Below are 15,849 nucleotides of genomic sequence, written 5' to 3'. Positions count from 1 at the left end.
AAGTCTGGCTCTCATCAGCTTCTGAGCATTCCAGCTGCCTGGGATCAGTTAGTGTGGCTACCTTAATACTTGCATATGAGGCGTTTGATCTGTGCACCTGCTCACTTGAGCAAATAGTGCTCATTGGTTCCTGTTGAGTTGTACTAAGACCTGTAATGCACAAACTTCCAGGATGCTTATTGTACTTCCAGCTCTTCTCAGCAGTGCCGCTCTTCTGTGGAGACTGTGCCTTCATTTGTGTAAAATGTGTTGAGGTGTTAGCTTCTTGGTTCTGCTGCTTCATTAGTCTTTGTTGGGAACCAAAAAGTGAAAGGAAAGTGACATTGCTTATTTCATTAGCTGGAAAGCTGAGAGGTCATATACCTACCCTGTGCTTACTTAAAGGTAGTTGTACAGTATGAAGTACACCATGTGTGAGCTTAACTTCTGCTATTGCGATGTATTTACCTCAGTGCCCACGTGTGGCTAGGGGCTAAAACAGGATGCCCTTTTATTGCAGCTATAAGTGGCTGATGCCCAAGTTTATTTTGGCTTAGCTCAGGCAGTTGGGTATCACTGTCCCAGGATGCACTTTTGTATAGTTGGCAGGGCACCAATCCTGCTTAGGGAGTAAGCCAGATTCCTCAGATAGCAGCAGCAGCAGCAGAGGCTGTAACAGCAAGTCAGATTTTTCTAGCTCAGGCACATGCAGTTTAATAAAAACTAATGTGTAAGCAGGAATTAGGAAGAAAATAGCTTCACAAGGGATATACTATGTTTCTCTTGGGAGATCCAGGCACTACTGCTCAGAAGAGGGTTAACAGTAGGCCCAGCCTTCCTGTTCCACTGACCTTCACAGGGTAGTGGACACTTGTCCTGTGTACATGTGGAATTTAGGTGACCTATGCTTGACTCCGAGCATTCTTCTGACAGAAAACCTTATAGCCTGCACTGTGGTAATCTAGAAACTTGGAATCAGAGGTGAACCCTAATACTAGAACTGACACTGATACTACAAAGCAACAGGCTGAGTGCTGAACTATAGGTTTCATTTTCCATAGATGTAAAATCAGCAGGTAAATAACGTAAGCAATCATCAGGTACTCAGTTAATCAAATGAAACTTTATTTCTGTGATTTCCTGTACCAACATTATGAAGTTTTTAGCTGAACAACTGATACACATGTACAGCTTAAGCAGCTCTGAATGGAAAAATTACTGCTTACATCAACTTCAGAAGGTAAACTCTCAAAAATACCACCAGCTTCTTGCTGTAGGTTGTTTTAAATACCTTGCTTCTCTTGAAGCTTCAATTTTTGTATTAAAAACTGCAACCATGAGCTTTAAAAAATGAAAGCAAAGACAAATCTAAGAAATAGATTGAAGTATTCCACTGAGGTGGAGTCTGTCCTCACCTTTTCATAACTATTAGAAACATGTACAAATATACTACTTCTCTTAGCTAGACAACTTTGAAAAGAAGGGAAATCTAACAACTCTTAAAGCCTCATCTTCCTACCTCAATCATATACGCATTTGGTATAAATTCCTTTTAAAGTACTGGCAAGGCAGAGTGGCGCTGCCTCTAGTGTACTAGTCAGTCAAGGTCTGTTGGTGCAATAGACTCTGAAGATTCTTCAGCCATGCCCTGCTTTAACTGCCTTTTCTCATGGTGTATGAAGGGGAAACCACCTTCCATCAAAGAGGTTGCAACAATGCAAGGAATGAGCCAATTGAAGTGCACCCTGGCTCCCCTGCAAGAGGCAGCAGATACTGAGGTGATTTCATCTATGCCTAAAGCTTATTCCTATTTCTGGGATCTGAAAGGGAAGCTGTAACATGCAAAACTAGGTTGTTTCGGTTCTGACTGTTATCTGTCACTAACAAATGTGGTTGCTGTGACAAGCTGCTACTCTCCATGTAGCTGTGAGGATCTCAGTGAGTTAAAGGGGCTCTGTCTGTGTCCCCACACTGGTGGGCTGCACTTAAAGCACCCAGGTAGCATCTCTCTACAACTCCAGGACAAGTTTGTGCGAAGACCTGCTCAACTTATTCCAGGATAAGGCAGTAGCTGCTTCTTACAAAGCAGAGCATGCTTGGACAAAGAGCATTCTACTTGAAGAACAAAAGTGGTATCTGGAAAGAGGTGTCACTGCATCATTTTGGGTAATACTGATTAACTGCATATTTAATCAAGTAACGTGATCAAGCAGGCTGTGCCTTCCAGGCCTGAAGGTGATACAAGTCATATGAGCTTTTTCCACTCAGCTGAAGAGACAAAGCAAATGGGAAAACTCCAGCCCCAGTAAGACTGCTATGTCAGAGACCATGGTGTCAGTTAACCACTAAGGTCTGGCTTTCTGTTCCTCTTCAGCTTCCTGTCCTTCTATCATGTGGCCTCATTCATGCCAAGGTGACCTAAACTGGAGCCTGCACAAAGTTGAAATTCTGTGCTCAGAGGCAGCAGCTATTTCCAGCAGTGTCCCTTATGGCAAGTGGTGTCTAGCATACTCTAGCACTCCCTGAAGGGATTTAGAAAATAATACAGTGCAGCATACCTCTTTAATGTTGTTACTGTGCTGCTTTTATCAAAAATGTAGGTATATCTTAGGCTCTAAGTCTCATATAAGGTAAGGGGAGAATGTTTCCTACTTTTATAAACCCATTCACTAATAGTGTTTAAGTCAGACACCATCTGCCATGACCTTAGCAAGTCACAGGGCAGCAGGGAGTAGGACAGGGGTGTAGCTAGAGAAGGAAAGATGTCCCTAGGTGAAAGGTATGTCGAAGTCATTATACTCAGCAAGATTAGACAAGAACTGATGTTATTTTGAGTCAGACATTGGCAACAGCTGCAAAGAGTCACAACTGCAGCACAGTTTTAAAACCAGTGCTTTGCTGTAGACAAATCACAACCTACTCTTGCATGTTACACTAAACCCCACAGGTCAGTGTAAATATTTTTAGCACCTTTACAGGTCAGGAAAGACATTTATGACATGCAGTGTTCCTAGTGCAGAATCCATAAAAGGGAGATTGTTCTGCTTGTGCAACTCAAATAACATGTACACACATCCATAAAATCACCTGATTTTAAAAGATTACGAATCTTAAACTGGAGTTGAGTTCCTAAAATTAGGTCACTGCTTTGGTTCTGCTCAGACCATCATGTGATCTATGTGTTTTTCATCATTTATTTAAATGACCTTTAAACAATCTCTTGTTCTTCATCTGCTGGGTGGTATCAGTAAGAATCTATTTGTTTCATCATAAGTTTCCGGCTGTACTCATAGGCAAGGAACAGTGCCCCATTGGCCACAAATGCACGGATCATAGTTGGTGTTAGTCCAGAATACAAGGCAAGCACACCTGGAAATGAAACCAGAGCCAGTTAGCAATTTATTAAAGTGACTGTCTGCATCAACCACTGTGCTCATACCTGTGAAGGATACTGAAGCAATGCTTCTGCTCAAAGGAGCATGAACACAAAGAGCTGAACTGGTGTAGCTACTGATTGCAGTGGTACTGGATATTGATATGGGAGTACCTAGTGTTGTAACAAGAGTTTAGCCATCTAAGGGCTTATGCTAGATGCTTATTTCAGGTATGACAAAGTTAGCTGAGATAACTTGACAGTGGGCAAGGGGGCAGCATGTTAGAGCTCTGCCCCAAGTCAGACTCCAGTTCTGATGAGTATCTTACCTAGCAATGGGGCCAGGATTCATATCTGCTGCCATGTATATTCTTAGACCCTCTTCTAAAGCACCTGACACAGACCTTTTCTGGAGAGGAGATGCTGAGGTAGGTGTCTCAAGTTGCCAGGCTGGATAGGGCTGTTTTAATAAATCAATCCTCAGCCATATATTAACTTCTAGAGGTGAAGAAAACTTTTGCATGGATCTTACCTAGATCCTTCAGTTTTTATGTATAGGTTTAGTCACAGGTAATAAAGCCCATTTCTTTATCTGTTTTTAATACATAATAAGCTTCTGTTAGGTTTAAGTGAATCATCTCCTGAACCAAGAGGCAGGGAAGATGAAATAGGTCTCAGTTTCTAGATTCCAAGCTTTCCACACTACATGAAGTAGATATTTGTTTGCTGGAAACAGTTATTGTCTGTCTCTAACACATTATCACTGGACTAGGTTTCTTAAGTGATTTTGGGTAGTGGAGAGTAAAGGTTTCAGTCTGCAGCCCTATAGATTCAGTTGATCTGCTTGTATACTTACCTTCAGTTCTCACAACAGTTACAAACGTTCCCATAAAGCCTGCCTGTTTTCCAGCCATTGAAAGAACCTGAATTCTAGATTTGACACAATCCACAGGATACACAGCAATCCACAGACAGCTGCCTCCAAAACCTCCGCTTAGTAACAAAGGAATGGGACCTAAAAGTTAAGAAATTTGTTTTTGTATACCACAGTATTCACCAAAACAAATATAACATCATTTCATCTATGGGATTCAAAGGGAACAGAGGAACCTGCTTATGACAAAAGAGTAGTTGCTGTTCTCTCACTGACCTTTAAGTTAATTTCAAGTCATTGGTAAACTGCAAGTCTTAACTAGAAACTCAAAGATTATAAAGACTGCCTCTTAGATTATTTGCCATGCTAAAAATTCAGTTTTGACTGTATTAACTAAATTGCCTTCTTAACACCTGTAATCACTTTCCAAGGTTAATTTTGAAATGGTTTAGAATAACATCATCTAGTGTTATTAATTACATATACAGAGATTTATTTGGTGCAGTAGAGTCATTTTGTGATCAGTCATTTCTTTCGTGATGCACCCTAATTTTGTATTTTAGATCAGATATTTGTAAATGTTTTGTTACAAGTCCAAAATGCATGCAGCTGAAATCCTGACTCCAAGCAAGACAAAATCTTACTGGTTCAATCTTTTAACGGAAAACAGGCAATCTTTATTCTGGCATCACCATGGTTTTTTTTCATTTCTAATTTTCAATCTCAGTGTTCTCTTACTATCCTTGTAACTACATCTAATGGTCAGTGTACAGTTCAGTATATACTTGAACATACTGTTCAAGAGAATGAAGCTAAATACTTAAAAATCACTCCGAAGGGCAGCTGAAACGAAATAGCTCTGAGTTGTGTTACACTGTGGGGTTAGATATTTCAGCAGTTTTGCAGTGTTAGCTCACTGTATTCTCTATGATGCATCCTGCTTCATTGGAAAATGGTTCCTTCAATTATTTATTACTATGTATACACAAGATGCAGCCCTCCATATTTAGTATGCCTAATTTCCTTCAAGTTGCATGTATTTTACAACATCATTAGTATATCTTCAGGGAAGATATGCCCCCGCTTATGTCCCCCATGACAGCATGCTAAAACCCACCTGTAGAAAAAGGCACCATACCTAATTCATCTTTTGATCTCCCAGAGGCAAAGAACGTCCGACTCAGTTCATACCCTCCAAAGAAGAAGAAATAGCCTGGGACTTCCCGCAGCAAAGTGCTTGACAGGCCACGATAAAATCCAAGGGGCCCATCCTTTTGGATAACACCCTTCACTACTGACCAAACTGTACTGAGAGAGATTGATCCAGTTAGTGATACTTATGAGCCAGATAATGAGAGGTTACAGAACACTAGGCAACTGCAGCAACAATTAATGGTGAGACCTTTGTGCAAATAATTGAATTTATATAAGACTCAGTGAAGGGCTCCCAGCAGGATCTTGTTCTGGCATCCAGCTTTATTATCACACAGAAGGTCTGCAGGCTCTGACTCTCCCAGCCACAACTCTTCTCTGGTTAGCACACTATAAATGTGGCACTGAGCCAGTACATGATTTGAAGAAATAATACACAAGAAAGGGTTTCAGAGATATTGAGCAGGGTCTATACTTACTTGTGTCCCTGGATTATCTTTCCTGACAACTGCATTTCATGCATGGCCTGTAGCCGGCACTTCACCAGCTCTGTGGGACAGAGGACAAGGGTGGCAAAGGCAGAGGCAAAGGAGCCTGCAGCAGCATTCTGTAGATCACTGCAAGAAAGAAAATGCAGAGGGTATTTGGGCACTGACTTTTAGTGCAGTGGAGCCACTGCGCCAGGAATCACCTTCTTGGACCTGCACCCTAAATAGCTTCAAGAGAAACTGACAGTCTTGGGGGAAAGACTCTCAAGGGCAAAAGGCAGTTACTTGAACCAGAGGGAAGAAAAACCTAGCTCAGCCTGTTTTCTTATACAACTGAAAGACAACCTTTCTGACACCAAAGGGGTATATGGCAACGTCTACCCTTTTTGCTATACTTCAGTGATTGCAGCAGAATAAAAACCAGGAAGAGAAGATTTGATAGCATTTATGAAGATTTTGACAGACTTGGTTTGCTGGGCAACTTTTGGTTACTAATTACTTCCTCAAAAAGAATAGGAGCAATTATCACCTCATAGAGGTAGATGTCAGTATTTTCAAATTCATCTTACCAGTATTAATAAAGGCTTTCAGTGGAAGATGCTAGGAAACTGAAAGCAGGCACAATGGATCACTGTAATCTTTGTATGGATGTGCTGCTATGAATGCAACCATGTGAATCAGAGACAGCACAAACATAAATCAGACCACCAAACAAGACAGCACTGTCATCTGCAGTGACTCAGTGTTCCAAAACCAGGGCTTATTTTGTGGTGATTTTACACATACCACAGATTCCAAACTGCCAGGACTCAAAAGGCTGGTACTCCAGGGCAGCACTTCTTTATGACGCATTTTAAACAGGTTCCTACAGACACTGGTGTTTTGGACAGCAACTGCGTAATAACATAGAAGTGGAGCTTCTCTTTCAGAACCTGAGGAGTCAGCACATCTGAGATTGATCTCATTGCAGCACAGAAATTCTTTCCATGCGAGGGAGGTCCTTGACTTGTGCCCAGCAAGCCTTGTACCTTTTTTGATACATCTCTAGTACCAGAGATTAAAGCTGTTACTTTTCACCTTGAAGCATCACAAAACTCAAGTTGTGGCATGAAGCAAAGCTCGTGACATTCAGACATGGTGGTAATGAGAACTTTCAAAGTGGAAGAAATCAGTAACTGCCTGCAGAGCAGCAAATGGAATTTAGCACTTCTCTTTCCATTTTGTTGTTTGACTTTAGACTTCAGCATGAAATGAAATCTGTTGGTTGAAGTAAGCATTTGTTAAAAGATAAACAGAATTTAGCATTTGTTTCTTCATTTATTTTCTTTGTGACTTACACATCAGTGACATGTATTTCTTTAGCTGAAAAATGTTTTATAGTTTGTCCTTTTTTGAAGGTGTAACAGTACAGTAACAGTAGGTGGGGATAGCCTGGACAGACCACATGTACTCATCAAGGACCTGCTGAAGACCATATCAATACAATTCTCTCTTACGTATTCCTCATAAGGTGCCCCCACAATGATCCTGATGAAGAGAATAAGGAAACAACACCATCTTTCAAGCAAACTAAAATTCTTTAATGTTTTGTCCTACAACAGCTCTGCAGTCACATTATTTGACCTTGAATCAACAAGGCGTTAAAGAGCCATCTTGGATCTGAAAAGTACCATTACCTGACCAAGGAAAAGCTTGTCAGATGCCAAAGGTGCTTGTTACTTCTATTTACTCACATTCCCATTCTGTATCCAGCTCCAAAAACAGAGTAGTACACCAACGTGCTGTTTCAAAGTTTCCTGCACTACCTTCCCTACATCCAGCGTGACCATGGTGCCTCAGTCACGTGAGATGATCCTAGGGACCTCTGCACATCTGTGGTCTAGCTCCCAGGATGATCAAAAAAGATAGTGAGGAAGTGAAACATATTGCTGGTAGACCTACCTCCTACATTTTAATGGATAGGAAAAGGTAAGGGGTTTGTAGGGTGAGAAAGCTTTTGAAATAAAAACTTTTTTTAAAACAAGAAAATATTAGAAAAGTGCCCTTCCCCCTTAGTAAGCTTCCTTGTAAGAAGAGCCACTACCTCCTCTGCAAGGTCAGAACAACCTAGATATTAAGGGAATACTAACTTTCAGGCGTTGAAATGCTTAATCCTATTGGTAAAAATGTTCCAAATTTTGAATACTCCAGTTAATCTGTGATCATCTAAACCAGCCAGCTGCAGTGACTGCTTAGTAGATGGCTCTTATATTGCACACTGTATTGTCACACTAAGGCCTATATTCCAAAATTTACTCCACTGTAAACTGTCAGAGGAGAGCCTGGCACCTCACTTGCACCCTGACAGTACAGTGTTGGCAAATAGCAATTGCATGAAATAAAAGACATAGCAGATATTTATTACTAACCTGAGCTTTGTTTTCCTGTCTACTCCAACAATTCTTCTCACAATTTGTTGGCAAAATCCATAGCACATGAACAAAACGGAGTTCTCTGCAATGTTGGCTACAAGTGCTGGTGTGGTTCCCTTGTAGAAGCCTCGAAATCCCACTTGCTTATAGGTTTTGACAAAACAGTCAACAAGTCCTTTGTACATGTTGGGGAATGTCTGCATCTTCACCTTTGCAGTGTCAAAGGGCTGGCCAGTCACCACACAGGCTGTCCCACCTAGGCAAGCAGTGGAAGTTAGCAGAGTGGCTGAAGGTTATCATTACTGAAACACCTATGCTGGAGCACCAGTATTAGGAATATCACACAGAAAGCAAAGATTAATTAATTCCCTGTAGGAAAAGACAAGTGCACTGATTTTAGCACAATGGCATCAATTATCACTGGTGAATTTAGTTATCTTAAGAAAAAGAAATCAGGCAGAGGAGCAGTAACCGCACCAATTCTCATTAAACATTTCTTTATCTCATGAAAAGCAAGCATCTAAATGAATCAGCTCACTTTTATAAACGTGTACTGAATTAGAGGTATTGTTCTGCAATCAAGTCACCTGTGTCAGAGTTAAATAACATTTTCCTTTGCCCGTTAATGCAGTGGTTCAGAAGGCATCTCTGATTTTACATTCCAATAATAACAAAAAATCTCAGCCCTGAAAGATTAGTAATCAAGTGATTCCTCCAGGACAAGAGGAACACTGCTGAGTGCTAAACTGGTCATACGTAATAAATTGATATCCAGAGACTCAAACCCTTTACTTCAAAACTCCAGATGGCTCCTAAGGACATTTATTTTCAGAGACTGGAAGAAAGTGTTAAGTATAAGCTGAAAAAGGGCAAAAGGGCAACGTTTCTCAATATGTTATCTTTTCCAAATTGAACTTCAAGGTCAATACCCTGAAAAATTGTGTGGTATTTCTGTCAATGTCATCAATAACCATTTTGCTCACAGCACAGTGTTCTTCTGTAAGATCTAACTCAATTCTGTAGTCTGCAGGAAGAGCTGATGTTACACTTTTTCAGTAAGAAACAGTGTACAGTGATAGCAATCTATTAGAAGCAGATACCTGACAGGGAGCACATGATAGGTGTATCTTATATAGGGTTGATGGTTTTGTTTTTTAGCAAGAGAGAAGAACTGTACTAAAACAGAAGCTGATCTTTAACCAAAGCACAATGGACATGCACATACCTTAAATTATCAATAAATACACATAGCAAAGTAACTGAAATGGAAACAAATCTGTGCGTCCAATTAAGATTAGTTATTTTATGTGGGCAGAAGAGTAAGTGTTTGTTTAACTAGTGTTATTTGCAATCCATTTTACTCTTTGCAAACACATTTCTGTAACAGATACTTCAGGCCTTTGAGGGAAACTCAGGATCTAGCTGCCATAAAACCTGATTGCCAACCAGATGGATCATTAAAAGCTTCAGAGCAAATCATGCAAGGAAGCACAAAGATTTTCCTGCTCTGGGAGGATAACCAAGGAGAAAAGTAGCTGGCTCAGACCAGTACACCAATGTAAGCTTCAAATGAAAAGCAGAGCTGGGAAGGCTTAGCCAGTGTTATTTGCAGGGAAGTCAGGTAGATATTAATCTACAGGACAAATGCTAGGTTCCTGTAATAAAATAATGGCTATTGGAAGATGTCCAGGGAAACCAGGAATGGTCTCGGAAATGTAAAGCTGATAATTTGGGAATTGATAGAATGGCTATTCCAAAAAGGCTGTTATTGGAGTTGGCTCAAAAAGCCTAGTGAACAGCAGCAATGAACTTTGTAAACCTCAAGATAAAGACCAAGAGTCCTAGTTATTATCTGAATAATTATTCCAGCCAGCAGTAAAGAATCATAAAAAACCCAACCCACCTACAGAATTGAAACCAACCAGAAACCCAAAAAGTCAAATCTGTTTGAACATTCAGACAAGTGTGGTCCTAATTAATAACAAAGCAGTGGTGGGGAAGAGTCCTGTGGAATCAAAGAAGGGATTAGAGGTTGTTTGGATACTAGGCAAAGGACTATTACCACACACAGCCAAATGAGTTATTCTTGTCCAGAATTTGCTTGCCTCAATATGTCATTACCTATCAGGTAGTCAAGACTGTATCTGGAGAGGAAGGTAAAACCAGGTTACGTGTCTTCTGGAGGAACAAGCTGTTTGCTTCCTTAATTACATTTTCTAAACAGTGCAGAGATTGCCACATCAGACTTGTGCTGTTACCCCTTGCTTTCTCACTGCACTGTTAACCTCCGCTCTGACAAATTACCTCAAATAACTACCATTGAATGCACTTAACACCATTAATACTGTCATAGTCGCAGCATTAACATTATCATAAAAGGACTCACTGTAATATTTATTGTGTGGGATAGAAAAAAGATCACTAAAATTGTCTAAACTAGTTACAAAAGTAAATTAGACAAATCTTCCACCTTTTCCATATAACCAATGTTTGCTTAAAAGCATCAAAAAGATCCCTTTTCCCTGGCAGAGTTCAAAATTGCATCCCTGAGCCACAGACATTACCAACACGGCAATATCAGTGAGACAGTGCAACCATTTCCACACAACTGGTCCAGCACAGACTAGACTGAAGTGGAAGTCAGTTACACAAATTCATCATCAGTTCTACTATTGAGCTTCACAGGTTTTAGAGATTCACACCAGACTGTTGTCTGAGCCAGAAACCTTTCAGATAGCCTCTTGTCTCTTGCACTTAGGGACGGTTCCTGTGAGAAAAGCAGCACCTCAATCACTCACACACTGACTTCCTTGCGAAACTCTACTGATACTCTGACTGATTCCTAAACTCATGTAAGCACAACTTAAACCTCCTTATAGAAAATTATTAGTTCGAGTGAGGAGTTATGGCTTCTTCACTATGTGGCAGGGATTTTGCCAAGGAGGAGCAATAGTGATACAGTTACAGCACTGGCTGAGGTCACTGATTCTCCTCATACCCTTAAAATACAGAAGGTGAGGCTTTTTATAGCAACTGGAAACTGCTCTTGTATTTGTCAAAGGCATTCACACTGTCTCTCGGAGGTTTTGTACAATTAAGCATTACCTGCAGCACCTGCTGTGAGATCAATCGCAGCCTGAACAGCAGAGTTGATCCTCATGCTTCACACTTGTTTATCAGTTATTTCAGAGCAAAGTCTCCTGTTTCCTGGTAGGTATGGAGATACTTGTCTCCTGAGGGAAGAGAAGGATGAAACATTGACAGCTTGCAATAACTTGACAGGCAAAAGCATCACAGGAATACATTTAGAAACAGAAAATGGTTGTGCCCAGGAATGAGACTTAGCATATTTGTATTTTGACCAATTTTGCTGCATTGGGCAGGTCTCCTGGAGTATCACTGCCTAGTTTCAGCTTACTTGGGCTTTCCAGCTTCTTATCTCCCTGGACCTCTCAAATGAAAGCAAGAGAGTACATCCAGGGAACAGTGCTGAGGGCTAGTTTTATGTTGATTATATAGGAATAGTTTTCCATCAGGTGTCTAAGGCTGGAATATTTCATGCTTGTCTCAGCTCCTCACCTGTAAAGCAAAACAGAATCTGCTCTCCTCATGGTGAAGAGCAGCTAAGAAAACTGTACTCATGATGATACAGGTACATTGGGCTTTCAGAAGAGGAGTAGAAAGGGAATGAACATGAATATCTTGAATTGTGTCTGGCTGTCATGTTCCTAGTACAAGTCCCCGTCGTCCCCCCCCAGAATATTATAAATAAGAATTACACCTCGTCTCTCAGGAAGGCAGCTGGAAAGCAGAAATACAAATGTGATACTTTGAGATAAAACATTCAAATTAATTCAGTTCTCAAGTTTGCAGCAAGATACTTTCACTGGGCAAGCAGTTAAAACAAGCTTATTTATCTGGGGTAAAATAACTCAGCCAAAGAGCTCCCACTGTTTCAGAACTGTGCAAGACACTTCTCTGGTAGTGCTGTCAAAAAGCTGCATGAGTCTTAAAACCTTCACAAATACACATGTGAATTAGTGCCTCACTGGCTTTTAAGCCTGTCTTCAAGCACAGTACATCAGTAAACATGACAATTTTCACTCCTCTACCTACTGTAATGTTTCTTTTGAAGCCTGTTACCTCCCAAAATATATTTTGGCGTAATATGAATAGGAAACATAATTCCCAGTAGGCTATGTTGAAAGAATCATAAAAAGACACATTGTATATACCACATCCTTTGTACAAGAAATAGACACTTGAATACAACCGAGGCTTTAAGAAAGCCTATCTCTTAACAGATTTATTATTCTTGAACATTAAAAAAAACCCAAAAACACCACTAGGCCAAACACTGTCACTCAGTGACTTTACCCATCCAATCTGTTACATCAATCCAAACGAGTTCAAAACAAAATAAAGCATTGCTCTTGCAATAAACGGCGCTAACACAATTTCACAATTTGAACTGTTTTGCGACTGACAGCATAGCACAGTAGGTGTTGCTTCCAAAGTGAGGCTCCAAGGCCTTGTTAATTGTACACTTTGTTACCTTATATATCTCCTTAGTGTTCACACTGTGCTCTGAGTGCTGCTCCTCATTTAGGGGAGAAAACAAATCATCGAGACAGACTCTGAATGAAAGGAATTACTAGAGAGCAACAATTGCCTGTGTTCAGTAAAATGTACACTGCTTTCGTCTCGCTGAGTGTTTTATCGACTTGTGCCAGTCCCCAAAGCGAGCACATGCCAGATTACCCACTGAAAACTTGGCAGCAGAAGGAAAAAAGTATATGCCTCTAAAAATACGGACCTTTTAAGAGACAAGGAACTTTAGTTGTCTGATCCACATCGGCACAGTGCCACTTTCAGATCTAAGTCTTAGTCCAAACTGAATTAGTATTATATCAGTACATACCTTCTTTTTCTGTCTCTAATAATACTACGATATTAAAAGTTGCATGTGGGTAGAAGGAGGCAGCAGCTGCTCTGTGGCTTCCAAAGCAAATCCCAACTCAAACCTGGAAAGACAGAAGCGTTAATGTAACAGGTCCTGCAAGCAGATGTTATTTCAGCCCCAGATGTTTCTCCCTGCCGATGCACTCTCCAAAGACTGAGATACACCCAGGAGACAGCACTTCTCCTTGCAATAGCCGGCGTGGGCAGGCCGTAGCCCCGCTTCCCAAGGTCACGGCAGGCCGGCACCCCGGCGGCGGGGCAGCACTGGGGCTCACCGCGGGCTGTCACACGTGCTGGCGCCGGGAGCGCACGGACCGCTCCGGGCCACGCCGCCAGCTCCAGCCTTCCGCAGGGAGGGAGGCTCCGGGCTCGCATTCCCCCAGCACCCACCCGTTTGGAGCAGGAAGCCCCGGCCTGCGCTCGGCGGAGGCCCGCGGGGGCAGAGCCCGCCCGACCCCGGCCCGGCGCCCGTCCCGGCGGCCGCGCACGCCGCCGCAGCTCCCCGAGGGGCCGCGCAGCGCCGAGCCCGCGCCCGCCGCGCATCCCGGGCCTGGGCGCGCTCCCGAGCCGCGGGAACCCTCCGGGCCGGCCGCCACCACCCCGCCCGCCGGCGGATAAGGGGGAGCCCGCCGCCCCCCGAGCCCCCACTCACCGGAGCCGCCGCCCGCCCGAGCGGCCCCGCCGCCTCTGCTCCGAAATAGGCGGCGATGGAGGCGGCGCGGCCCCGCCGCGGCCCCGGGGAAGGCGCGGGCCGGGCAGGCGGCGGGGGGGCGGCGGGGCTGGGCTCTGGTGGAGCTAGGGCTGGCTTGTGTTTCAGCGGGATGCAACCGAATTTATTAATTAAAACCACTTTTTTATTTTTTAAAATTTCTTGGTTTTTCTTTTTTTTTTTTTTTTTAGATGGATGTATGTTTGTTTATTTTTCTTCTAATTGGGTGATTTTGTTGTTGGGTTATTTTTTGTTTTAAAGGATTTATTTAGGAACTGTGTACCCTGAAATAGCAACACTTTGTTAATAAAGAGGAACTGCCGTGAGTCCCGAGACACTGTCCTAAGCTGTCACTTCCTTGATCCTGGCTTTTCGGGACTTTGAGGTGGCATATAGTGGCCCTGAAGTGCTTGCAATAAGGCTCATCAGGAACAATGTCTGGTTGAAAGCAGTAGGACACTGTACAGCCTGTGGCAAGGTAAATGAACAGCAGCCATAATGTGTGTCAGTGATCAGTCATATTTGAGTTATTCTGCCAAACCAGGAAGTGTTTCTGGGAAGCTCTCTATGCCCTGTAATCCCTGTTGAGCTGCACATGTGTTTGCATGCATTGAGGCATGCAGACTTACATATTTCATCTTAGATCCACGGTGTTTTCCACCAAATAAAATTAATGACTTTCACAGCTCAAACCAAGGAAAGAACAGCATAAACAAAATTATAAACTTAAATGTATATTTTTCCCCATCACAATTCATTGTAAGGTTCAGATTTTAATGTTTAATACATTTATGTAACATACTGGTTGGAAGGGAGCTTAAAGGCCATCTAGTTCTGAATCCCCTGCCATGGGCAGGGACACCCTTCACTAGACTGGGTTGCTCAGTTTCATCCAACCTGCCCTTGAACACTGCAAGGGATGGGGCATCCACAGCTTCTCTGGGCAACCTGTGACAGTGCCTCACCACCCTCACGGTAAATAATTTCTTTCTAACAAGTAATCTAAACCTACTCTCACTTTGAAGCTGCACTCCAGCTCTCTTGTTGGCTCCCTTCAGGTACTGGAAGGCTGCATTTTGGTCACCCTGAAGCCTTCTCTTTTCCAGGCTGAAGAATCCCAGTTATCTCAGCCTTTCCTTGTAGGGGAGATACTCCAGCCCTTTAATCAACTTGGTGTTCCTCCTCTGGACTTGCTCCAACAGGTCTATGTCCTTCCTGTGCTCACGGCCCCAGAGCTAGATGCATTACTCCAGGTGTTGCAATTGTTAAAGAAGAACAGCCTAGGTTATAAATGGTTTTAGAAATTGAATAGTAATTTCATTAATGTAAAAAAATAATTGCCGAGTCTGTTGTAATTAGTTTTGAGTTAATTTGAGTGCATCCCAAATAATCCGCAATACTTAGAGATTACTGTTTCGTTGCAAAGAATTTTGGCCTGTATGCTGACTTCTTATTTAGCAGGACTGCAGCACTGTTGGAAGATCCAGCTGGTGAATGCCATCTAAAATCCTAATGCAGTAAAGCTTGCGATAAAGATGCCATTAAACCATAGGCTGCCTGCCATAACTGTTTGCCTGCTGAAACATGAGGCCTTGAGCATTTCAGGGTGCTCCTTCATAGCCACATTCCTCGGGCAGACCACCAGGCTTGATCTGCTCTTATCTGGTCCCTGTTGAAAAGATGGAGACGGCGACTGCACTTGAAACGTTCTCTGGGAGCTTTTAGAGCCCTGGAATGCAGCACTTCCACGAGCATATCGCCACCACGTGGCTTTTTCTGCTGCCTGCACGCCGTGGCTGCTCAGCCAAACCCTGCTTTGTGTCCATGCGCCGTGCTGCTGAGGAGCACTTTTTGTTTGTTGTTGTTGTTTTAAAGGAGAATTTATTTAGGAATTGCATATC

At 42.4% G+C, this 15,849-nt stretch overlaps 1 protein-coding gene across 2 annotated transcripts; it reads right to left on the bottom strand.

Annotated features, from left to right (window-relative positions):
* Positions 1 to 1,083: 1,083 nt before the first annotated feature.
* Positions 1,084 to 13,973, bottom strand: SLC25A15 (solute carrier family 25 member 15). Of its 2 annotated transcripts, none has more exons than XM_033052551.2 (8): positions 13,892 to 13,973; positions 13,199 to 13,301; positions 11,383 to 11,510; positions 8,275 to 8,533; positions 5,858 to 5,995; positions 5,365 to 5,534; positions 4,209 to 4,367; positions 1,084 to 3,348 (listed from the first exon to the last, which is right to left on the bottom strand). In XM_033052551.2, exons 3-8 carry the CDS (start codon positions 11,435 to 11,437, stop codon positions 3,224 to 3,226), a joined length of 906 nt encoding a protein of 301 aa, XP_032908442.1. In that variant the 5' UTR covers positions 11,438 to 11,510; positions 13,199 to 13,301; positions 13,892 to 13,973; the 3' UTR covers positions 1,084 to 3,223. The 2 variants fall into 2 exon arrangements, with proteins under 2 accessions (XP_032908442.1, XP_032908443.1); XM_033052552.2 differs by lacking the exon at positions 13,892 to 13,973 and adding an exon at positions 13,630 to 13,691.
* Positions 13,974 to 15,849: the final 1,876 nt, after the last annotated feature.

The sequence above is a fragment of the Catharus ustulatus genome, chromosome 2 (assembly GCF_009819885.2).
Source record: "Catharus ustulatus isolate bCatUst1 chromosome 2, bCatUst1.pri.v2, whole genome shotgun sequence".
NCBI lineage: Eukaryota > Metazoa > Chordata > Aves > Passeriformes > Turdidae > Catharus > Catharus ustulatus.
This window is presented reverse-complemented; position numbering and strand designations above follow the sequence as displayed.